We start from the raw sequence: 27,185 nt of genomic DNA, 5'->3' as shown, positions 1-27,185 counted from the left end.
ATTGGTCCAAAATTTACCATAATTAAATTTACAGGACATCAAATCATTAAAACAATGATTAAATATGAAAAAATATGTACTACCATCACCCTGACTACATATATTACTATTTATAAATGACAAATCATTTTGGAAAATATTGTGGTAGAAAAAATATAGGTACACTTTCCGAAATTCACTTGAAATTTAAACACATGATTCGATGGTGGGTAAATAAGATTCGGCACAGCCGAATATAGCACTCTTACTTTTTATACCCACCATCAAAAAAGATGGGGGGTATATTGATTTTTATATCCACCATCAAAAAAGTATATTGTATATAGATTTTGTCATTCCGTTTGTAACACATCGAAATATTGGTCATAGACCCACAAAATTATATATATTCTGGGTCCTTATTAAATTCTAAGACGATCTAGCCATGTCTGTCCGTCCGTCTGTCTGTTGAAAGCACGATTGAGTCCGAACGGAACGAGATAGAGGATTGAAATTTTCCACAAATTCTCTATAGATAAGGTTTGTTTGGTGTTGAAAATGGGCAATATCGGTCCACGTTTTCGAATAGCCCCCATACAAGGGACCCCCGAAAAACAGCTTTAACGGGCATATCTGTTTCAAAAGTACGAGTATAGCGATGAAATTCGACATAAGTTTTATATGATCCAAAATCTCTCTACCAAATTTTATGTTGATCGGTCCATAATTGACCCTACCCCCCATATAAGGTTTCCTTCAGAAAATGACTTTAACGCTCATTACTGTCTTAAAAATACGAGTACAGTGATAAAATTTAATACACATAAGTTTCATATGATCAAAAATCTCCCTACCTAATTTTGTGTTGATCGGTCCATAATTGACCCTACCCCCTATATAAGGTCCCCTTCAGAATATGACTTTAACGCTCATTACTGGCTTAAAAATACGAGTATAGTGATGAAATTCGACACACATAAGTTTCAATGAAGCCAAAATCTCTTTCAAACTTTATGTGGATCGGTCTATAATTGACCCTACTCCCCATATAAGGTGCCCTTCAAGAAATTACTTAAAAGATCATTACTGGCTTAAAAATACAGAATACAGAAAAGCGATGAAATTCGACACAAATATTTTTTATACGAGTTAAAACCTCTCTGCCAAATATATTGAGGATCAGTCCATAAGAAAATGACTTTAACGATCTTTGCTGACTTAAAAATACGTGAACAGTTATGAAATTTAATATAAGAAACATTTATAGGAACGTAAATCTTCCTAGCGAATTTCATGCGGAAAGTGTCGGGAAGTGATATTAGATGTAAAGATGTTTTGTATGAACCAAAATTGGTCTAAAAAATTTTTATGAAAAAGGTCAATTATTAACCCTATCTCTTATATAAGGTCCTCTTGATGAGTAATATCACCCTGATGTTTATAGGGGAGCATTCCTTTTAAGGCATACGGTTTGATGTTGGGTATATGAGATTCGGCACAGCCGAATATAACACTCTCACTTGTTATTAATTGTATTGCTTTTTTACAATATTTTTCATCTTGTAACAAACTAAATTATAATTTTCCACTTCTTTGAGTTTAAATCTATCTAAATTTTTTAATTATTTCTTTTTATATTATAAATTATTTTTCATGTGAAATCCTTTCCTACATAAAGAAATTGAGTTAATTAATTTTATGTTTTTGAGATTTTTCAACAAGTTTCAGAATCCGTACGTTCCAATTAGCTAGTGTATAACTTTTGCTGAAAAACTTATTAGAAATACTTAAGAAACACAACTATGTTCTTCAAAACTGGTTGTAGAAGTAAAAGTTATATCATTATTTCCAACATTGCTATTCCAGAATCTGAAGTGTTTCTGTATGAACCCATTGTAGAAGTAGGTAAATCGGAACAAATTCTTAAAATGTTTCTGAAGTATTGTTATAAAAATATAATAAATAAAAAAATAAAATTTATCATAAAAATATTAAATTTCGTATGAAATATACATAAATTTTACTGTTAAACAAGTAAGATTGTTATATTCGACTGTGACGAATCTTATATACCCACCATCAAATCATTGCCGAAAAGGAATGCTTCTTTATAAATAAACTTTAATATTTATGTCAAAATTCTCATAAAAGTTGGTGGAGAGATTTTGGTTTCTATAAGACTTGTTTTGTGCAATTTCATCGCCATACGGGTATTTTTTTATCCCATTATGACTGTTAAACCTGTTTTCCGGGAGGGCCACTTGTATGGGGGCTATGCGAAAACGTGGACGGATATTGCCCATTTCCAATACCAAACAACTTGCATCAATAAAAAGTATTTGTGGAAAATTTCAGCCCTCTAGCATTTTCCGTTCGGACTCTATCGTGTTTTCAACAGACGGACGGACAAATATTTCGCTGTGTTACAAACGGAGTGACAAAAACAATACACGCCCCATCTTTTTTAATGGTGGGTATAAAAATAATATGTACTATTTTACAAATTAATGCTTTTTGTTTGCTCATGGAATGAAACATATGTATATATTTAGATAGGCCTATGTCCGATGGTGTTAATTAATAATTATGATTTTTTCCTATACATATAAATTTTGAGATAAAGAAATTTTAATTTTGCATCACCCTTTAGAGGTGTTGGAAAAATATTTGAAAATAAGTACTAATTTTGAAGTGTTTTTTGGGAACCTTATAATTAATTCAGAAAAAATTAATAATATGAAATTTAGGACTTTCTTATAACAGGAGCAATGAAGACGACGCCAACCAAGGCTCTGTTAACTATATTGAACTGGTTACCAGTCGACCTGATGGCGATTCAACTAGCCCTTAGTTCCACAATCAGACTTAACGCATGTGGATCTTGGTCTGGTGGTAGGAATATCGGGCATTCTCGAATAATAAACCATTTCGAATCCTTGCATTTAAATGTTGACTACTGCGTTACGAAACCTCATTTCGATAAACGCTTCTCCATTCTGATTCCCAAGAGGAATTCAATATTTGAGACCCACTCACCCAGTGATGTAACGAATGTTTACCAAGATGGCTCCAAAATGAGCGATAGGGTGGGTGGTGGCTTCTACATTGAAAGATTTTGAATCAAATCTTCCTTCAGGCTACCTAACTACTGTAGCATTCTACAGGCAGAGATATCTCCTATAAAACGAGCGGTAAATTGACAGAGGTATTATCGAATATCGGGGGATATACGTATATATACGGACAGCAAAGCTACAATCAAAACCTTAACGACATCTATGTTAACCGAAGAATGCCGGATATCTCTTAATGAGATAGCGAGACATTCTCGGAAAACGCTAATATGGGTTCCTGCACATAGTAATTGTCTAGGAAACTGTATTGCTGACGAACTTGCCAGAAACGGTGCGATAGGAGGGGAGAATGAAATCGACGCCTTTACTTGTATTTCCCTTACTAACTGAAAGGTACTTGTTCAAAATGAACTATATGAAATGGCTCAGATCAGATGGTTTAGTGAAATCACCTGTCTAACCTCGAGGTCAACCTGGCCTCTATATGATGCCCCTAAGTCTAGCTTACTGTTAAGCTTTCGCAGGGTGCAAATTAGAACGCTGCTATCGGTAATAACGGGACACTGTGTTATTGGCAATCATGCCAGAAGAATGGGTCTCCAGAACAATGACTACTGCAGAAATTGACATAATGAGGATGAGACTATATCTCATCTCCTCTTCTACTGTCCGACATTTAATAGGAACTGGGAACTATATTTTGGATCTGCTGTTCTCTCTTGTATGGAGGATACATCCGAGATAAATTTAAAGAATATCCTAAATTTCGTGAATTTTTTATAGGAAAGACTCCTATGGCCAATAGGGCATCACAACGGGACCGAAATAAGACGGACCCACGAGAGCCACTTAAACTTGTTTGAGTGGATACCCTTCCTACCTAAACCTAACTCACATTTGTTGTTTAAAATGTATTTGAGTTTACAATTTCATGACATAAACACAAAATAATTGAACCCTTTTAAAATTTTGCATAAACGATTATATTGTAAATTTTTTGAAATGTCTGTAGAAATTTTAAAATATTTTTTAAGAAGATTTAGGAACATAACCCTCTCCGATTTCGATGAAATTCAGGTAAATACGGAATTTTAAGTTCTCCAAAATTTAAATTAAATTTAAATCCAAAATTTAGGGACTAAAACGATCAAAATTTTCAATAAAACGATTAATCAAAAAATTTTTAATGAAAATAACATTTTTGTGTATGAAATCAATAAGAAATAGTAATTCAATATACAAATTTTGTTATAGTAGGTTCAACTACAATAAATATAATTATTGAAAACGAGGTTTTGGTAATTGAAATCGTTTTTCAGTTTTTTCTGTGTACGTAATACACAAAAAGGTAAACATTTATAAAATCGGATTATTCGATATTCGGAAATAGGCAATTTTCATAAAACCGAGTTGAAATGTTGAAAAACCCTGTAAAAACCGATCGGAAAAAATTGAGTCGTTCTCCGTAGAATATAAAAAATAATTATGAGGAATATTCTCAAATTCGTAAGATTATAATTCTGGAAGAACTTGTCAATAATATTCTTCCTTATTTTTATAGTATATTTTTTAACCATAGGACAAGCCCTATCTAAAAATATATGTTTCATTCCATGAGCAAATAAAAAGTATTAATTTGTAAACTAGAATTATTTTAGAAAATTTAGAATTTACTCTATTGAAGTACTGAAAAATATTTGCAGAAGTAATAATTTTAACACACGCTTGTCATAGGAAGATGTCCTTTTTATTTAAATCCAAATTCACTAAAGTCATTCTCAAGAAGTAATTTTTATGTATTTTTTTTTTTTTTTTTTTTTTTGGAAGTGTACAATTAGGGAATATAACTAATTTTACTTAATTAATAAGGAGAATAGACATATTTAGTACAAAAGCCCAAATGGGCAGCTATGTTGCCCATTTTCAATACCAAATAAACCTTTCCTATAGAGAATATTTGTGGAAAATTTCAATCCTCTATCTCGTTCCGTTCGGACTCTATCGTGCTTTCAACAGACAGACAGACGGACGGACAGACATGTCTTAGAATTTAATAAGGACCCAGAATATATATACTTGTGTGAGTCTATGACCAATATTTCGATGTGTTACAAACGGAATGACAAAATCAATATACCCCCCATCTTATTTGATGGTGGGTATAAAAACAGACTTATTTTCGCTTCTTGGGAAGTCATTAAGCATCACTTCCACATAAGAAAAAAATTCACTTAGTGCTACTCTTGAAGAGATGATAAATGTTTTTCTTATGGAAGTACTTCATTTTATTTTTGCTGGAAAGTGACACTTTTGACTCATTTCAACTCAACGTGCTCTACTACAAATGGAATGACAAGAGCAATCTTTTTTGAGGGTCGGTATAAAAATGTGTACGCATATACTTACTTCTTAAATATATTTTTTAATATAATTGCATAAATAAGACACATTTTTTGTTTTTTCTTCGAAAATTCATTTTATTTAAAATTTAATGATTTATGTATTATTACAGTTATACATACATACATACATACCCAATAAGCAAAAACCTTTGAAATGATGTAAATATGTATTTGAAAACCTATTCAAATTTCATACATAGCCTTTGAGAACAAATTTGAAAATTTTTGTTTTCAAATGGAAAATTATGGCCTTCTCAAACAAAAAGGCAATTAGAAATCAAACGTATTTTTCAAATGTATTTCAAATTTAAAAAAAGGCTAGAGGTAAGCTTGAAACTAAAAAAATTTTCAAACGTATTTCAAGTATTCTTTATTATTATTTTCATACATATTTCAAACCCTAATTATAATGCTAACTATTGCAAAATTCATATATTTTTTTACATCACCTGAAAATAAAACATTCATACATTTATTTTAGCATATTTTTCTTTTATATCACCGATTATTTCTCCTATATTTAACGTTTTTTCGCTCCTTTGCTGTAGAAAAAATGTTCTGTTTTTATTTTTCTAAAATAATTTATTTTTTGAAAGAAACTTTTCTAAGTTCAATTAAAACAAAACTTTGAAAATTTTATAAATATCACACATTATATTTTTTTAAACGTTTTTTGAAATTATCATGTTTATTTCAAAGGCTATACTTTAAAATTTGAAAACAATTTGGAAAATACATTATTTAGTTAAGAAAATTTTCAAAAATATTCACAGGTTTGAATCGATGTTTATTGGGTACATACATACATATATACATACATACATACATACATACATACATACATACATACATACATACATACATACATACATACATACATACATACATACATACATACATACATACATACATACATACATACATACATACATACATATGTATATATTGCTATTGCAAGGTAGACACAACGCAACTTGAAACGAGATAATGATGCCAAGATGATTTAAATCATTAACTCGTATTACAAGATATGTCAGTTACGTTATGTCAATGACAATTATAAATTTAATTAACATTAATAAAATACAAACTTCTTAATTATGTATATTACAAATAATAGGAATCAAAACTTTGCGACCATATTATACTTTATTAAGAATTTATTTCATTAATTTATTATTCCCACATTTAATTGGCTTAATGGCATTGAACGTTTAAGGTCATTAATAAAAAATTATACATATAACAGAAATCTTCATATCGAGGGACTATATTCAATAGTTGATATCTCTCATTTTCACGAACATGAGATTTTGATGGCTAAATATGCACAAAACAATCCCGTATAACTGATGTAAACTTCAAAAAATATTTTTTTACTAATTAGGACATGCTGAACACAAATATTTAAAATCGATACTATGGTTTTCGAGATATCGCTCATTGTGATATTTTTTAGTTTAATTTTATAATCGTCTTTATATATAGTTGAGATTGTACCAAAACATCATATTCTGTTGCTTTGTAACAATTTAGTTAGTTTCTTTTAAGCCACTAAATTGCATAAAATATAATATTTATAGATATTAATTCTAAATAAAAATTTTATATTACTATGAAAAACTCTCTAATTGTTGTTCTATCTGTTATAAATTTATAAATAGTTTTACAAATAATGCAAAATTATAAATTCTAATTAATTAAGATATGGTAGTATAAAACTATTGTCAAACTTGTGAAAACTTGTGTTCTTTGAGATAAAGACTTTTGAATATAGTCCCTCGATATAGTCACATGAATATAAGACGTATCCAACATTGTTAAATTAAAAATACTTAAATTTTTCAAAAAAGTTATTTTTTATTTTCTAGTATAGTATCGTGGAATACCCAATTTCCAAAAAAAAAAAAAAAATTAAAACGTTATTAACTTAGCAATTATTGGACTTCAACGAGACCATATACATACATATGATGTAATAGGACATGGGTTAATATGCTTCTTTATATCGTCAGTATATTATTGGTTTGACCCACCGACCATTTTTTAAAAAATTGAGTTAGGAGTGGATTGTATATAATTTGGACATCCTCTTTCCGATTCCGAAACCCATTTTTCAATATTTTATTTCCGAGATATCGGGTGTTAACTTTGGTCTATATCCACAATTTTAAGACTAAATAAATATTGTTTTGCTCCATATGCCACTGTTTGGGGTATAGACCACAATTTTCAAACAAAAATTTAAAACAAATTATTCACTATTGTTTTGCTTCACAGCCATAACAAAAACGTAGATCAAAGCACACATAACAAGGTGTTTTTAAAACTCTTGTTTACATTATTTGTATATGGATTTTGACAGATCTATTAGACTTATTGTTATTTTTCAGCATACATATTTGACAGTTTTTGTATACATATAAAATATGTGCTGGTCTAATAACACCATCTTACAAATTTAGTGAAAATTTTGCACATAAACAACAACAATTCATAAATAATTTGAGTGCCGAAGTAAAAAAATTCAATTTTCATCACCAGCTCCGTTTTGTTTGTCTGACATTTTGTTATAGTTCCATGCCATTAGGATGTTTGATGAAGATTTACTACCTATAAAAACACCATTAGAATGTTCAGATTACGAATGTATTATGGGATATAGAAATAGGTAACTAATATTTTTAGGTTTTTGGAACACTTATCCAAAGATATTATCCTTTTTAGCTTGCAGTGCCATCAAATTCTAAAAAAGAACTAATTTTCTATGAAAATAACTATTTACTGTAGCTGTGAACTCAAAATTACGCTCTGCATCAAGAAAAATTAAAAAAAATCTTGGGATACCGGTGTCCCATATACGTGAAAGAGATATAGACCAATATTCAAACTATTGGGTTGAAACATTTTGGATACTATAGAACGTTCTTATTTCGATTTTCATCATTATAATGGCATTTTTAAGCCTATAGTTAAAGTCATTTTTGATGGGGGCTATATATGAGGGGTAGGGTCACTTATGGGCTGATCCTCATACAATTTGGTAGAGTGTTTGTGCTTCCTATAAAACTAAAAAAGGGAAAACAATAATAAAAAATTGATATAGACCATAAAACACGAATTTTTGTTTTCATTCAAATCTTAATAACTTTTTTTTTCAATTTAACATAACGGTGTGTAAATCTATAATTTTGTTCAAAACCAGGGATCGTAAATAATTATTATCTTTGAATTTTTAAAGAAAAAATCAAATATAAGAAATTATAGGAGAACAACTTTAAAGATACCATTTTTATTGTTTTGAGCTATATTTTTATAAAACACTATGCTTTTTAAATTTTTGATTTTTATTTTTTTGGCAAAAAATAATAATTATTTTCTGATTTTTATTTTTTTGGGCAGAAATAAAAATCAAAAAATGATTTTTATTTTTTTTTGGCAGAAATAATAATTATTTTTTGATTTTTATATTTTTAGCAGAAATAAAAATCATTGTTCGTTCGTCAGTGTCTTTGTTTGTTTGTTTAATTGTTTGTTCGTTAGTCTGTCTGTTTGTTTATTTGTTTGTTCATTATTTTATTTTAAGATGAAATAATATAAAATACAGATTTATTTAGTTATACATTTTATTATTTATAAAATTGTTTATTTTTTTGTTATAAGTACACAAAATATAAAATACATGTTTATTTTAGGACACATTGTCTTATTTAGCTAATTGAAAATGTATAATTACAAAAAAAAAAAAAAAGTATAGCTCTTCTTCTTTATACGTAATTCGTATTTTAGCTTGATACAAAAAAACAAATAAAGAAACAATTTTATAAATAATAAAATGTATAACTAAATATATCTATATGTTATATTATTTTATATTAAAATAAAATAATGAACAAACAAATAAACAAACAGACAGACAGACTAACGAACAAACAATTAAACGGACAAACAAAGACACTGACGAACGAACAAATAAACAAACTAATGAACAAACAAAGAAACTATCTAAGATCAAATAAACAAATAAGCAAAGAAAAATATCAAGCAAATTAACAAACAAATGAATAAACCAAAATGATATTACCTTAATGATTTTTATTTCTGCCAAAAATATAAAAATCAAAAAATAATTATTATTACTGCCAAAAAAAAATAAAAATAATTTTTTGATTTTTATTTCTGCCCAAAAAAATAAAAATCAGAAAATAATTATTATTTCTACCAAAAAAAATAAAAATCCAAAATAATTATTATTTTCTGAGTTTTATTGTAAAAATCATAACGGTTACGGTCCCTGTTCAAAACATATGTCGAAATCAAGTGTGAAAATTAAAAAAAAAAATCTATGACGTAAATTTTGAGAAAAGTTTATCTAAACCTTCTTATTTGTTTTTTTTTTCAATAACAAGTGTTTGGCGTATGGGTCAAACCAATAATATACTGACGATATGTCAAATATATGTACATACATATAGAAAAGTTTTAGTTTTGACGTTAAAAAATTATCTTACTCTAAATGAGCGATTTCTTATACAGATACTATTTAAGCACATTATTTAATATGTTGACTTAATTTAATTCTATTTGGCGCTGGGAATTGATACCTATTATTAAATTGTTTCATTACATACCTATGTATATGTACATAAATATAAGAATATTATTTATGTAGTACTACATATTTATTTAAATTTTTATTTATTCGAATTAAGAAAAGACAGATTTTTATGTAAATGCAATCAATTTATTTTTATTAATTATGCTATACGCACAATTGGGACGAACGACGAATTTTCGTCCTCAGATATAGAACACACTAAAGTATATGAAAATACGCACAATCAGTGCGTATGACGAAATTCGTCATACGGAACGAACTGTGCGATAGGTTTATTTCTATTTCATACGCAAACGAACCACGAATAAACTTAAAGCAATTCGCAATACGAAATGATTTATTGTGTTTCAGTCGACGAATATACGCAACGAATCATTGTCAAGCAATTCGTTGTGTTGGACGAAATTGGTCGTTCGTCCCAATTGTGCGTATACCATAAGCTATAGTTTTTTACTTTGTTTGAATTTGCTATTGTTCATTGCTTATTTTCTACAAAACTGGCATCGTTCCGAATAAAATGACTTTAAATGTTTTCTGACATTTTACTGTTTCTTAAATAACTTTTAAACAAATATTAAGAATTTACATGAATTTGATTTGTAAAAATTGTAAAAAAGAGTAAATTTTGTAAAGTTTGACCAAAAATAATTTGTTTGAAAACAGAAAATTGTCGATTTCTTCCTTTCTTTTGTTATGTATATTCAAAACATTTATAAACAATATTACGGCATTATACGTTTGTGTGTGCCAAGAATTATAATTATGTAGTTTGTTACCATTGATATTTCTGTTTATATTTACCCCCTTGTTCACAAACAATATTTGGTTTGTAAAACTAATTTTCCATATAAAATTTGATTTATAAACGGTTTATAAAATATAAACTTGTTTATCAATAAGGCCTTTAATCTTTTCGTTGATAATTCCTAAAATATTTTGAGCGACGATCGTTCGTGAGATGTATTGTTTTCAAAAATGTTTTTCTTATTTATTTTTTTAGTTTTAGTGTTTTGCTTTAAGGAAATATACATATTTAAAACTTTTCCCACCATAGGGAAATTATAATCCACCACTTTGCTATTATTTGGAACACACTCTAAGTAATAACTTTTTTGAAATCATTTTGGGAATCATTATGAAACATAACAAGGTTCATTTTGAGAGTAACAAAAACAAGATTTTGCCTTTCATACAATGTGGTCTAATGTACCGACTTTAGAGATGCCAAATATCGATATTCTTTGGATATGTCTATTATGTTCATTTTTGTCTATAACTAAATCCTGTAAAATTTTAGTACAACGGGAACACGTACCGTAATACCTAAAAAATATATTTTTGAATATTTAAAACAATATCAAAGAACAAACAACAACATTATTTAAAATTTTCTACACTATATATGTACGTATGAAAAGCAAAGACGTGTTTTATGATGATTCCCAAAATATTTTAACTCTAGCGATGACCGTTCGTGAGCTGGACCAAATTAAAAAAGGTATTTTAGAATTATTATTTTCAAATTTTTGTTTTGTTTTGAAACAAAATATCCAATATGAGGTATCGTTAGAAAGGGGTTTTAAAACCGCGTCCAATGATGTCTTAATCATTAATAACCGTAATTGAACATGAAAAAATATCCCCCATAGGATATTTTCTGTCCAGTTCACGAACGGACAACACTGAACCCAAAATATTTTGGGAAACATCATATTACATAACAGCGAATATTTTGAGGGCGGTAACTCAAGCACCATTTTTTGTGAGTCGGTCTAACGTATATATGTACAGTAGAGTGTCCCGAGGAACAGCTTTTTTAAGAATTTCTTGTAGGAATACCTATCAATCGAACCGCATTAATGTACAGAACACGAGAAAAATAAAAAATATTTTCTTCGAATGGTCCTCAGTTTCCTACCAGCGATTGAAAATCCTGACTTCAGTATAATTTTTGAAAAATCTTAAAATTTTTGTAGAGTATTTTTGGTCCACAAAATGATTTTTATTGGGTTGGAGAGGCATATTCTTTTCGTTTTTTATCGAATAGGTTTCAAAATTGTCCTGAATTTTAGTTTATACAGAAAAAGGTTTAAAAAAAAGTTTGGTATATAATATATATAATATACCCCTGGTAATACACTAAAAGTCGTTCGCGGTCCACAAATACACTAAAAATTTTTTATTATTTTTCTCGCGATAAGCTCAAATTTACGGAATTTTTGTCATACATTTTGAAAAGATTGCATAAAATTATTTTTGAACATATTGTACTGAGATCTAGATTTTCAATCGCAGGTAGGGAACTGAGGACCTTTTCAAAAAAATTGTTTTTTATTTTTCTCGTATGTAGTATATTAAAACGCATCGTTTGAGATATATTCATTCAAAAAGTGGTCCACACCCTAATGTACAGCAGAGTGTCCCGAAGAACAACCTTTTTGAGAATTTCATGTAGGAATACCACTCAATTGATGAGTATTAATCTACTGAGCACATGAAAAATAACAAATAATTTTTTTGGAATGGTCCTAAGTTCTCTACCAGCGATTTTTAATCGACTGACCTCTGTATAATGAAAAAAAAAATATTTTCGATTTTTTCGAAATTGGTCTCAAAAATTCCGTAATTTTGAGCTGATTACGGGAAAAAATAATTTTTTTGGAGTATTTTTGGTCCACAAAATGAATTTAAGTGGGTTGGAGAGGCATATTGTTTTCGCTTTTTATCGAAATTGGTGTTAAAATGTTCGTAATTTTTAGCTTATAGGGAAAAATATTAAAAAAGTATATTTCTGAATTTTTTGACGTTTATATGCCCTTATAATACAATACAAGTAGTTTTGCGGACCAGAAGTGCACTAACAAAAATTTAAAAAAATTTTCCCGCGACAAGCTCAAAATTGCGGAAATTTTGACACCTAATTCGAAAAGATTGCAGAAAAAAAATTTTAGCATATTGTACTGAAATTAAGATTTTCAATCGCAGGTTGGGAACCTTTTAAAAAATTAGTTTTTTATTTTTTTCGTATTTAGTACATTGGAACGCATCGTTTAGGAGGTATTCATCCAAAAAGTGGTCCACGGGACACCCTAATGTACAGTTAATTTACGTCACAAAAGTATACAGATTATTTCAATATGTAACAAAATTTATGAAAAATATGTAAATATGTATTATAAGATAAAATATATTAAAAATTATACATGAATTGAAAAATTATTCACAAACAAAATTTTTATTTTATAAACGGTATTTTGTATGAAAATTTTGTTTTATAAACCTTTTATAAAATAAAAATTTACTTTACGTGAAGAGATTTTTGGGCATGTGGGATTGTCTTTTTGTAAGGTAAATTAAAAAAAAAAAAACACGGTGGCAACATGTAAATTTTTTGACAGAAGTATTTACTTTTGTTGTTTTTGTAGAATTGACTTCACCTTATAAGTGCACCCTGTACGAAACGAAATAATCAGAAAAACAAAAACAAAATACACAACGCAATGAATAAGCAGTGTTGTTGTTGTTTATTTTTTATGAAATTTTCAGAGGTTGTCTCGGATTTTTGCTTATATCTCCGTTGTTTATGGACGGATTTTGCTGATTTTAAATAGGAAACTTCTCGAAAGCATGTCTGATAGAATTATTGAAGATTTGGATCCCGAAGATACCTGGGGTCTTCAGAAAACTGATTTCAACAGACAGACAGACGGACATGGCTTAATCGACTCCGCTATCTATAAGGATTCAGAATATATATACTTTATAAGGTCGGAAAATTATATTTTGGAAATTACAAACTTATATATACCATTCTCACGAAGGTGAAGGTTATAAAAATGTCTCTTTCTTACATGTATTATATCCTAACATCAATAAACATGTTTAAATATAAATGTAATTCCAGGCATTGTCTATTTTGTTGCTTTTTAGGACATTCTGTCTTATAAAAATGACTAATTTGTTGTTACGCCCTTTTGAATTTCATGTTAATAAAATTGGTGTTTTTGACAATAAAGTTCTAAAAATTTGCGAAAACATGTATTTCGATGTAGTGGACCATTTTCGATCAAAAAGTCGAATTTCAAATTTTTGGTTTTTTAATGCAAATTTGAATGTTTTCATTAAAAAAACACGTAATTATTTTTTTATATGAGTATAATTTCAACAGTACGAATGAGTGTAAAGAGGAATTTCAAAAACAATCATGAAATCGACAAACATGAAAACAGACGTCTGGGCAAACATGAAAAAAATCATCGTGTAAATTGGGTGTTATATTCAACAAGGTAAAATTTTCATATTTTTTTTAATATCATTAAACGAAATACATATAGCAATTATCTGTATACTTACTTTTGCGACTTAAATTTTACACCTATTTAACTTCTCCTTATCATAATTGCTTTTAATAAATAATTGTGTTACTTTTTTTGTTATTTGAAAAATCAGTACGACTTTGATTATCCGTGATTCGATTATCCGGCAATATAAATTATCCGGGATGGAAAAAGAAAATTTTTTTGCATCGACTTCATTTTATTTTGAATTGACTTATATTTTTATGCATCGTTTAACCGTGATTAAATATGGAAAATATCTATTAATAAACTAGCCAAAATTGGCACTCAATTAACCGGGATAATTGATTATACAGAATGCTTCCGATCCCGACCATCACGGAAAATCGAGGTGCTACTGTAAAATAACTTTTTAAATTAAACCAATTGTCTGTATTTCTCATTTTTGCATGTATAAGTTATGTAAACAAGAATATTCTACACAAATATGGGAGTAAATAATGCATTTATTAGTATTTTTTTAATGTGTCTAGGGCAGACGTCGGCGCTAATATTGTTCTGAATACGAAGACTTTCGGCAATTACATGTATACAGCACGATCGCATACGAACTTCTACAAATATTTTATTTAGTTGCTTAGCAGCATTCAACAAAGTAGGTTGATGTCGCTTTGTTTTAGAAATTGCAAACGCAATTTGAAAAACAAAAACAAGAGCATAATTTACAAGTTGCTGCTAAGCAACTAAATAAAATTTTTGTATTTTTGACGCTCTTGTTGAGAAGCTAGTATGCGATCGTGTTGTATACATGAAAATTGCCGAAAATCTTCGTATTCAGAACAATACTAGCGCCGGTATATTGGCCATGGAAATTTTATATAACTTTATTTGTTCTTTAATATTAATGTTTTCTACCTCGTTGAAAAAATAATTTAAAATATTAAGAGGATATTCAAAGCACTATGTTTAAAGAAATAAAAAACATTTACCCAAATTTACAAGTTTTAAATTTGAGTTCCCGGCATGTTCCCGTTATCCGATTGGACTATAATTTTATACCAGAATAAATAAGACCCATTCAAAGAAATTTGATATCTTACGGACATCTATAATGTTCCTACACATATCTATTAAAATAATTCAAACAAAAGAAAAAACTGTTAAAGATGTTCATGCTGCAGTACACAGCTTTTTTATAATTAAATAAAACAATTTAATTAAATACTAATCCTTTAATACAATTATAATTAAAAATGTTGCCAATTGGAGTTTTGATTGTAATTGTTATTGGGTCCACCCATATTGTAGTTTTGATTTGATTCCAAATTAGAGTTCCATCCCCAATTTTGTGCGGTCATCCTGTTACCATTCTGGTATTGTTGGTTGTTGTATGAATCTCTCATGCTGGAGTTTGTTTGTTGTGGGTTGTTCGTATAATTTAAACCATAATCACAATGCGGTTCTAATTGGTTTCCCCCTCCACCTCCACTTACACCATATGTATTGGCCGTTGATTGAGCTGCATTGTTAAAGTAATTGTCACTTGAATTTTGCAAAACACTTGATGGGAAATAGTTTCTAATTGCTGTTGGATTACTTAAATTATTTTCGTGAATTACGTCAGCAATATTTGAAGAAAATTGTCTGCCACCCATTGTTTGATTTAAATGAGGTGCCCTAGGAAGACTTTGGACACTCCCGGTGTTTGCATATGATGGCGAAGGCGATTTTAGTAAATCCGAGAGAGTATCAGATAAAGTTTTTTTAGTCGAAGAAGCCGATTCTGACAAGGAATAACCACTTTTGTTGGTTTGAGAACTACCTGCGTTTTCACGTTTCTTTTTTTCAATTAATTTATAAACTGCAATAAGCTGCTGTAACTGTTGCGGATCAAAATCAGTTTTTCCCTGTGCTACGAGCGATGCAGCCAACTTAGATGCCAATTCCTTCTTGTCCACCCCCGAAAGCAAATTTTCAGTTGTGGATAACGATGTGTGAGATTTTTTTGCTAAAGGATTTGTTCCTTGATTTTTAAGAGCACCAGAAGTATTAACGCAGGCGGAGTCAAGTAAAAAGGATGAATTGCTTTGTGATCGATTTATTGAAAACTCAATGGATGAACGCTGAGTTGCCAACAGTTGTCGAAATTGGTTAGCGTATTTGAGAAGAGCCTCTGCATCGTTGACTACCTGCTTCAAAACTCTCTTTTTTGATCCTTCGAAAAGTCCAGTGATTATTAATCCCTTGAACTTCTCTTTGGCTGTTTCAATCAAGGAACAGTTATCATCATTGAGTATGATTGCATTAACATGTGAAGGATTCGTTTTTTCAGCTTGTAAAGCTTTTGAAAACAGATCTATGATTTTAGGTCCCAAACTTCCCAAGCTGTCTTCTAGGGCTGTCATTAACCTCAATACTGATACAACCTGTGGGACGTTGTCTCCTGAAGAAGGTATTGATGCTGGATTAGTGTTTAAACCGGCAGTTGAATCCGAATTACATGATGTAGTTGTTTCGTTAGAAGTTACATTTTTCGGGGTCTGAATTTGATATTTTTGTTCAGTTACATTGTCATTTGTCAATGGAAGACAAAGACGTTCGCGAGACTTAATTTTAAGATTTTCAACTTCTTGTCCATACAACTCTTCTAAGCGAATTTTTATGAATCTCACCCACTCGGGTTGATAGTTATATTTGCGATGATCAAGGCCGGCCTTTACCAACTCGTCTTTACGGCGTTTCCAAAACTTCTGCCATTCATCATTGTAAGACGGATGCGTTTCAGGGTCTATACGATATTGTTTGAATCGTTCGTCAAGGTTATGCAGTTCCTGATCAACCATGTGCCGGTAAGCTTGCCAAATATCATTTTGACGAAGAGGAGATAATGATTTTCGTTTTCCCAAGCTCAAATTTTGCACTGGAGAAGAGGAACGTTTGCGATGATCACGCGATTTACTTGTTCCTGAAATACCCTTTAAGGTTCCCTTAAGAAAGTCGTCAACCATAAGTTTGTATGTTTCATCATCGACTTGTTGAGTAACATTTCTATTATCTACTTGATTGTAAGTAATTACGGGGGGATATATATCTTCATATAACCCAGATGACATATATGATTTATATGTATGGTCTACACGTTGTGATACATATGAAATTAAATTTTCTCTTCCAGCATGTCGATGGCGATCTCGTGAGTTATATTCTTTGTCAGCAGTTCGAAAATTTTGCTGAGGCAAATCAGATTTTCTACTGGTACTGCCGGGTTTCGTATCAAATATAGTAGTTCGAGATGATGAGGTTGGAAAATACGTGTGTCTATTATTAATAAATTCATCGATTTCCTTTGATCCAACTACATGAGTGAATGTCGGACCATACTGTTCTGAGGCGTGTCGACACGAAAATGCCTTTGCAAGTATTTCGTGACGATTCAGGTTAAAATCTCTTTCGTAACATTCGTATGGTAAATTTCTGCCATGATGTTGTTCAATTGCTACCGCCAGCTTTGCGAGTACTGGTGTCATTACTTTAAACAACTCAGAGTCTGGAATATTTTGCATATATTGCCGATAATGACGTATTGCTGTTGGAAAATGTTTTTCACAAAATTTCAAACGATGATTGTATCCTTCCAGATGTTTTTGCATGGCAAATCCATCAAGTACGAGTTCACATAAACCGCATTCATAACGAGGGGAGATGTCATGACGACTTTTTAGGATTTTAATAACGTATTCCACTCCTAAAATTCCATGAATATCGTTATCACTGGGATTAGAACTGTATGATTTCACAGAAAAGTTCGGCAGGTTATTAGACGGTGTGCTCATTGATGATGGTGGTGAAGATTTATTATCTTTTTGTGATTTACTTTTGTGCATGGTTGGTATTATAATTTTATTTTTCTGGTACTGGTGTTTTTCATTGCCATCTTCATCTTTGTTTTCATTTGTTTTTATCGAGTTTTCCTTTAATGATAACGCAGCTGCTGGGTTAATTACAATCTTTGCTTTTTTTACCTTCATTTCTACAATTTTATTGGCAGGCAAGTATCTTTTTTCTGAAACATCAGGACTCTTCTGTATTGTTTCTTCCGGGATTTTCTCTGCCGAGTTAATTACAATATTTACCTCTTTTTTATTTTCTTCTGCAGTTTTATTGTCTGCCAAAGGTATTTTTTCTGCAATTTTCGGGGACAACTGCTTTCTTTCTTTCATACTTCGCTCTAAATTTAATATTTCCGAATCCGAAACTTTTGATGATTTCGCTTCGATATTAGGCTTTAGATTTACCGTTTCGACATTATTAGCTTCATTCTGATTACATTTATCAGAACTTATAATCTTAGATGCAGTCAAACTTTTATCCCTTTCTTTTTCATTACATGCATACCCATTATCATTTTCACTTTCCTTCTCAATGATAGCTGATTGTATCTTTACCGAATCATTAGTTTCATTCTCGTTATTAATTATACAAGTTTTATCAGCATTATTATTACCTAAATTGATATTTGATTTAGTTTTTGTCTTGTTTTGCAGCATTTTGTTTTCCAATTTTTCATTACCTGTTGCTAGGGATGTCTTATTTGGAACACCCTTGAATGTTGAACTTGATGAAGAATTTTCAGAAAATTTTGTTAGAGTTTTATCTACAAGCTCTTTCTTATTACATTTAGGATATGTATAATCAGAGTGATATAATTGATTTACTCTTTCCATTTGTAGTTTATGTTTTCTACCATCTATATGTGCAAGCAAATTTTTAAATGAACTCGTATCAAGAACACATAGATTGCATACAAATAGCTGTGGTGACACATTATTACGCGAAAACAACTTACTCCATTTAGTACCAATACGATACTCTATTGATAGAATTTCTTGCACCGATAAATGCTGAATTAATTCAGCAAACTCACTCTTTGTGAGACGATCTTCGCTTCCATCTTCATTAGACATTTTTATAGGTTTACTTATTACCACTTTCAAGTGTTTATATTCAAAACTGTGACCAGAAATTAATCAATGCAGTTATTGTCAATCAACAATTCCAATCGAAATTTGAATTATAGAATTCGGTTGCTTTAACTTTTTGATCCAAATGAAGAAGACAACAACTTGTAGTTAATTCCTGTAAGTCAATTAGTTTTTCTTAACTAAAAGTGGAGGAAGAAAAAACACATAACGTTTAAAGTGATTACAACAAAAACAAAATACAATAATTGACAATACATTTCTTATTCGATAATAATTTAATATTATCTTTATTATTATTCTACTGGTTTTAAAATTTGCTGGAAAATTTCGTATTATTTAAATATATGTATATTTCTGATAGATATAGATATAAATTAAATAAATGGCGTTTCAAAAAATGTTTTTCACGCACAAAAAATGTTGCACAAAATAATTTTTCTCCAAAAACTAATATGAACATCCCAGCAAAAAACTGTATGTTATACATTTACAAACGACATCTTAATACATCCAAAAATGCGTTTACATATTTTTCAATTTTATAAACCAAATATTTCCTTACAAATGAAAACCCAGTTAAAAGTGTGGATAGAGACTAGTCACTACAAATAACATATTCGAAGTACATCATACTTTCTTGAAAAACCAATGAAAATTACTTAAGCGTGTCATTGAAGGAATGTTCTTAAATTTTTGACATCTTCTTCTAAAAATAAGATTAGATTTAGTTTAAAGTTGTCAAAATTGAACAACAACACCCCAATTACACGTTAATGTAATATTCATAATTTTTCCCCAAAATTTGAAGTACCTCAAGTATGTTATGTGTGGTGAAAATTGAACTTCTTTTTCCTATTTTTTTTTTTGCTGGGATACTTTACATTGATTAAAAAATTACTTCAAATATCTAATTACTTACACTAAGATAACCCTTCATCAGGGTAACAACCCAGCAAAAAAAAGTGTAGAAAAATACGTAGTATTTTCATCACAACTAGTAAGCCGAAATTCGGGTTAAAAACATATGAATTTTACATTAGCGTGTCATTGGAGGGATGTTGTTCATTTTTGACAACTTGGACTACATCTAATCTTATTTTGAGAAGCAGTAGAAATCCAATATTTGGATTTCAAAAATAAACCGCATTCTTTCAATGAAACGCTGATATAAATTTCATTAGTTTTTAATCTGAATTTGATGTACTTCGAATATGTTATTTGTAGTGAATTTTCTACAACTCTTTCCTCACTTTCAACTAGGGTTTCATTTGTAAAGAAATACTTGGTTTATTGGGATAGTCACGATTAATGTAACTTATCTTTGTTAACGTAGAGGAGATTGGTTGTTTGATTAGTAATAATTCGCCTCTCTCTTTTGACATATGTACATAATACGTGGCCCTAGGTTCGTTATTGATCGTTAAGGGCCTTACAGTCTTGGGATTTCAGCAAAATTATCAGAAATAATTTTCTATGGACTTGGAAATAAAGTTTGAACCAAAATCGAACAATTTTCTAATTTTATTCCAATTAATAGATTTTTAATTGTTAACTTGATTTTGAAAAAAATGGCTTCAGAGCTTATTCCGATAAAACTTTTTTTGCACGGATATGATAAAAATTAAAGTGCTCCCATACGTTCGATACCAAAAAACGTTAAATTATCATATTCCATGATAGGAAAAATTATTAAAAATATTAAGTAGCATTTGTCCACATTATTGTAAATTGTAAATAAAGACTAAATTTTCAAAAAGAGCCTTGTCAAGCCAGCAATTTGATCTTGCGTCCTAAATCAAAACAAAAATCGGATGTTACCATTTGTATTATTTCTCAGTAAAAAAAACCGTTTTTTTGTCCACATCTTCTCAGTTGTCTATTCAGAGACTCAATTAAATTATATATCTTTGAAATGAGCAAAAAATTCGACTTTCTCAAAGAAAAAATAATATCTCAAATTACCCAGCAAAAACATGGTAATGGGTTGTACTTCCATAACCACTTACTTTTCAATGACATCTACTTACCGTCTGCATTACTTAGAAGTACTCTAGTAATGACTTTCTTATAACCTGATATAGAAGTACTTTATTTTCGGCTTTGTCATTTTGTATGCACATTTTATTTAATTGGATGTTAAAAAAACAAAATTATAACCATTATTCGACGCGGAATAAAATAGCTAAGCAGTGGTGCAGTGAGTAGAACATTTGACTAACAAACCGAAGTCCCTGGTTCGTATTTTAGCTGGCTCTTTTTATTAATAAAAATTAAAACATCTTATTAAATCTTCTTTGTAACAGAAATTGCGAGTACTTCTTTAACTCCCCATTTGTAAGCTAGCGTAGCGACATCACCGTGTTAAAATAATGACTTAAAATGCTAATGAAGAAGTAGTGAAAAGAGGTTTTATTAGCTTTTTAATTTATTACTTTTCAATGTAAGTTTTTCCTGGGTAACTATTACCCTAGGAAAATTAATCAAAAAAATGAGCAATCTTGGTAATTTTGGATAGCTAAATGAAAATTAGCATAAAGCTTCCCCTTAGCATAATTAGTAAGGGATTAAAAGACAACGAAAATATCCTGTGCAAGATATTGGAGGTCAAAGGTAGCAAAAATCAGTTTATAGCGAATATCTCGCTTATTGTGCGTCTTACGCGTTTTGATGTTATTTTAATTTCTATAGTGAATCGAAAAGAAATTATAAGGTACAAGAAAACTAGACGCATAGTTTTACTGTTGGAAAATGTGAAATATTTCGGGCATTGGCTACACTATTTATTTATTTTCTTTTTATGACATTTATTGTTTCATTCCCTTTACATCTTTTAATTGCATTTACTTTGTAACTGATTTTATTTTATTCTTAATTTTACGCTGACAAATAAGGCACGCATTTGAATTAAATCTTAAGGAAAAGCATTTTTTTCTAACATTAATATTTTTTCATATTCTTGTTACATGTTGCTAAAAGCTCATGGAAATTCTGTTTAGAACCCATCAAATGTCAGACATTTCTTTAACTAAAAATATATTTTTTGGAATGTTTTAATTTTTATGTCAATGATTTCATATGAAATAATTATAAGGTACAACTTGGAAATTGTGTAAAAATTTGATTTCTGTATTATTTTCCCCAAATTGTTTGACTCGATTTGGTAAGATTTTAATATAGACAATTTAAAACAAATATAAAAATAAATTTTATTTTTCAATGTTATTTTTCAAAAATATTTAAAATATGTCGACTAAAACGAACACTAACGTCTCAAGTCATAATTTTACCTCTTAATATAGGAAAATTAATATAAAGCTAGGAGATTTTGCAATATATTGGGGGCTTTTTTAATCACTGGATTTATTTTATTTCAAGAAAAAAAAACTGTCTTTCTAGGCCGAAATTTAGTTTTGGTAATAGAAGGTCAAAGTAGTTAGATTTAGCTAATTTCAATATGGCAATGCTTTGTATTTATAGAACAAAACCAAAATAAATTAATTTATTTTATTCACCAATAGATGGCCAATATTTTTTAAAATGTGTAAAAATAGTAAAATAAACAAAATTCATGTAACTAAAATGTTACACTAGAGAATGTTACACCGGAGTAAATGAGAATCTATAAAAGGGTACTTTTTGGTTTGGTATTTTTAAAGACCAAATATTTTTTAAAATGTGTAAAAATAGTAAAATAAACTAAATTCATGTAACTAAAATGGTACACTAGAGATACAAGCCGAATCGGCGCAAAATGGTCATTTTAGTTCTTCAAAAGGTACTATAGTATTGAAGCTAGAAACATGAAATTAATCATGAAGACTTTTGGTACTTTTTCGTTCTTCGCCTGGTACTTTTTGAGTTTTCTATAAAATTGAACCTAGAAGCATGAAATTAAGCAAGTGGAGCCTGGAGTAAATTAGGATCTATAAAAGGGAACTTATTGGACTGGTGCTTTAATGAGTTTTCTATTAAATCAGGGAATTGAGTGAATGAAAATTTAAACTGGAGTATTTTCTGGCACTTTTTCGTTCTTTAACTGGTAGTATTTGAATTTTCTGAACAAATTAATGTATTAAATTTGTTTGTGAATGGAATGCCACATATCTGAGAATAATTGTTATTAATTCATGTAATTATCACTATGCCATTGCAATTTTTGTGCTAAAATTTATAATTTTCTATAACTTTTTATGAATTTAGTTCATTCTAATTTCGGAAGACGGACCTGTATATGGACTCTTAATGAATCAATAGTCCCAGAATTTACTTATTTATTCGATATAAGGCGAATTGTACTACCATGTATGGATATTAATGTGGACATCAGGGTTATTTTCAGAATACGGCCTTTAATGGGATTTGGTCAATTGTGGACCGAGGTCTATAGAATTTAAACGCGTGATTAGTTTTGAAAACAAATGTTTTTTGTAGAATTTCATCATACTTTCTTAATTTTTGAAAGATTTATTAACTGTCATAAAACATCATCATACATCAAATTTCGTTGCTATACTGATATTTTTAACACAGCTATGGTCATAAAATCATTGTCTTAAAGGGTCCATATATGGAGGCTAGGGTCAAATATTGCCTGACATCTGTCATACTTCCCAACATAATTTACAGGTATATATAACCGACTTCTGCAAAAATTTTTAGCGATTGCTACATAAACAACATATTTATTAATGTTTTAACTATAATCCGGGAAGTACTTGTATGGGGGCTAAGTGAAATCATGAACCGATTTTGCCCATTATTAACACAAAACTATATTTGTCATCAATAAGCATTTTTGGAGAATTTCATCAATCTAACACATAACGATCGGAACCTATCCGGTTTCAACAAAAAGACTGACATACAGTCATTGCTAGATGATCTTAAAATCTTTTTTACACTCTTTTTTTTACACTATTTTTTACACTATTGAACCTCTGCTGCGGGTAGTCACCTTGAGTCTTCGGGCACGGTGCAGAGGCTTAAGCATCCTAAGGATGTGAACTAAGAACTACCCTCCCCATACCTCACAGCGTCTGTCCTCTATGTTAAGAGCGGCTGTGGGGTAACGACCATCTTCAGTCGCCTAGCGATTACGACCTCAAATTGGTAGCGTCTGTTCCCTTAGTTAGGGCGGCTACCAAATCCCCCTTCTTTTTTGATGTCGGTCCGGGACTGTGGTTTGGGTTACCTAGGAAACATAACCGTACCTTTCTAGCGTCTGTTCCCTATGTTAAGGGCGGCTAGAAGGTACAATCTGGTTCTGTCAGTCTGAATGTTTTTGGTCGTAACAAAATGCAGGGTGCGTCTGACTTATATTGAGCGGCATCCTGGTCTGCGTCTGACTCCAGAGGAGCGGCAGTGTCCTTTTTCACACCTGTGGTAGAGGTATAAACTACCTAGGACTCTAGGGATCCTGCGACGGAACCAAACCAGAGCAGGCATGTGACCACATCTAAACATGTGCCCCATGCCAGCACTGGACCGAACACGATCACCGTCTCGGAGAATCCAAACGTACAGCCATCTTCATCAAAGAAGGCCACGTCGGGACCAAAGAGACGTGATGACCAATGCGGCATGAAAAAGTCTGCTAGCACAACACCCAAGGGACTGCCTGCATCTTCCTCTTCTCGAGGTACAGCGACGGTCACCAAAGGTCCAGCAAGCAGGCCTATCATAAAGCGGCAAAGGTCAGGTGAAACTCAGGGGTCTGAGGGTAAGCGGTTGAAACCATCAACTAGCTTAACATCAGCACCTGAGCTGCAACTAGCCATTATAGACCGTAGTCATCCCGATGGGAAAATGACTACGGACAGATGGCTACTTCTGGAGGAGAAGATCTAGCGGGCACTAGTTGACGAACTCGCACGCAGTGAGAATGACTCCTTTACTGCGTTCGACGGTGCCAAATGGTCAAAGGGTGTCAAAATCATCGGATATGGTAATGAGAAAGCCCTAGGCTTTCTCAAAAACTGCATCCAAGAAGTTGGTGAACCCTGGCCCAACGAGAAGATTGAAATCGTCCCACTGGACCAAGTACCTTTTCATACGACGGTGAGAGTGTGGGTTCCTCCTCCTATTCTGGAGGACAAATCCATACTAACACTAATTAAGTGTCAAAATAATGGTACTGACGACTGGACGATAGAACGATGACGCACGAGGGACAAGGGAGAAGGTAAGGATCTCTGGATCAAAATTGGTTCAGAATCCCTCCGACTCCTCGGTTCCTCTCAAGGCGTCATAAAATACGGGCTCAACCAACTTCGGTTGATCTTGCCCGCAGAGAAACGCAGTGAAGTGAAGGAAGTTATCCACGTGGCCTTAATCCAAGAACACTGGCTTGCAGCCAGTAAAGTTAGAGGCGTCCGGTCACGAAACTATGTGCTCGTCTCTCCAATCCCTGAAGGTAAAATAAGGAGCTGTATTTTGGTCAGGAAAGACATTAAAGTTTTCCTTCTATTTAATTACAGTTCTGGTGATTTAACGGTAGTTGCATTAGAGCGACAGGGGCTACCAACTCTTATTATATCATCTGCGTACCTACCAGAGATGGGGGTAGTGCACTAATTTTTAACTATCACTAATTATTAGTGGTAGTTCAAAATTATTCACTACTTTTATTTATGTTTAGTGAAAATATAAGACTCATTCAATAATAGTGATAGTGATATTTAAAATTTTTAATTAAAAATATTTTAAAAATAGTTAAAATATTTGTTTTTACAGCCTAGTGAAATAATTTTTTCTACACTAAATTATTAGTTCAAAAAATATTCCTGCACTATTTTTTTTCAACAGAGAAATGTTTCACTCATTTGAAAGTTTAAGTTAATAGGACAGTCTAGAAATGGTTTAAGTCAACCAAAACCTCATTGGACGAATATTATTAATGAGTAAAACGTTCATTATTTACAAAGGTTTCAAGCTATTGCCTAAAAAACATCCAGTAACCACATCATTTTGGCAACTGGCAACGCAGATGATTAACCAATTAATTTAATTCTCCGAGGAGAGTTCATCATTCCGCTAAGAAAAAATCGTTATACTTGAGCAGAAGAAGGCAAAAGTTTTGGAATTTAGGTGTTTCAACCATTTTTTTAAAGCATGAGATGTTGTTGGGGTAACTGCATATGTACTGTCTATCATAGTGCCATCGCTAACAAAATCTGTATTTTCCATTTTAATTAATGTACCTTTTAAAAAATTGAATCATTCATTGTCTTACAAATTCTTTAATTTTCATAAAAAAAAATAGTGCAAAGAAAATTATTGAAGCCTTTTGTTAGTGACTGTTCAAATTTTAACTATTTGAGTGTAGTTCTTTTTTCTACACTACCACTCAATTGAGTTATTGTTAAAAAAATAACATTATCACTAAAAAATATTAGTGCTAAAAATATAAGCTTCACTACCACTAAGCTCCTGAAAATTAGTGAAAAATATATTTTTTAAAATAATATTTAGTGCTAGTTAAATATTGATTTAACTAATAATTTAGTGCACTACCCCCATCTCTGGTACCTACCGTACGACGAAGACAATCCGCCCTCACGTGCCGTACGCACACTAATAGAATGGTGTAATACAAGGGGCCATGATCTTGTCATGGGATGTGATGCTAATGCCCATCATACACTGTGGATATTAATGACAGGGCTGAGTGTTTACTTCAATACCTTCTAACTACTAACCCTAGTGTTTGCAATAGGGGTAATAGACCAACGTTTTTCAATAGGATCAGAGAACAGGTCATTGATAATACTTTGGTAGGGAACACTGACTCAGTCAGAATTCTTGATTGGAGAGTATCACTCGGCTGCTCATTC

The 27,185-nt window shown here is 30.8% G+C and overlaps 1 protein-coding gene across 7 annotated transcripts in view; it reads right to left on the bottom strand.

Annotated features, from left to right (window-relative positions):
- LOC119599870 (tubulin polyglutamylase TTLL5) overlaps positions 1-27,185 on the bottom strand; it is a 214,203-nt gene that overhangs the window by 123,149 nt on the left and 63,869 nt on the right. For 2 of the 7 annotated variants that reach the window (XM_037949783.1, XM_037949782.1), the window contains exon 2: positions 15,532-19,532. The exons of 4 other annotated variants lie outside the window; for them this stretch is intronic. In XM_037949783.1, coding sequence (XP_037805711.1) covers positions 15,619-19,335 — 3,717 coding nt within the window. In that variant the 5' untranslated portion in view covers positions 19,336-19,532 and the 3' untranslated portion in view covers positions 15,532-15,618. Of the gene's footprint in view, positions 1-15,531; positions 19,533-27,185 lie in introns of those variants that run through there. One more of the 7 variants, XM_037949784.1, reaches the window with a different exon arrangement.

This window comes from Lucilia sericata, unplaced genomic scaffold, assembly GCF_015586225.1.
Source record: "Lucilia sericata isolate MDLA Ls3-8-SP2 unplaced genomic scaffold, ASM1558622v1 Contig000094F_arrow, whole genome shotgun sequence".
Taxonomy (NCBI): Eukaryota; Metazoa; Arthropoda; class Insecta; order Diptera; family Calliphoridae; genus Lucilia; species Lucilia sericata.
Note: the sequence above shows the minus strand (reverse complement) of the source record. Positions and strands in the feature narration are given on the sequence as shown.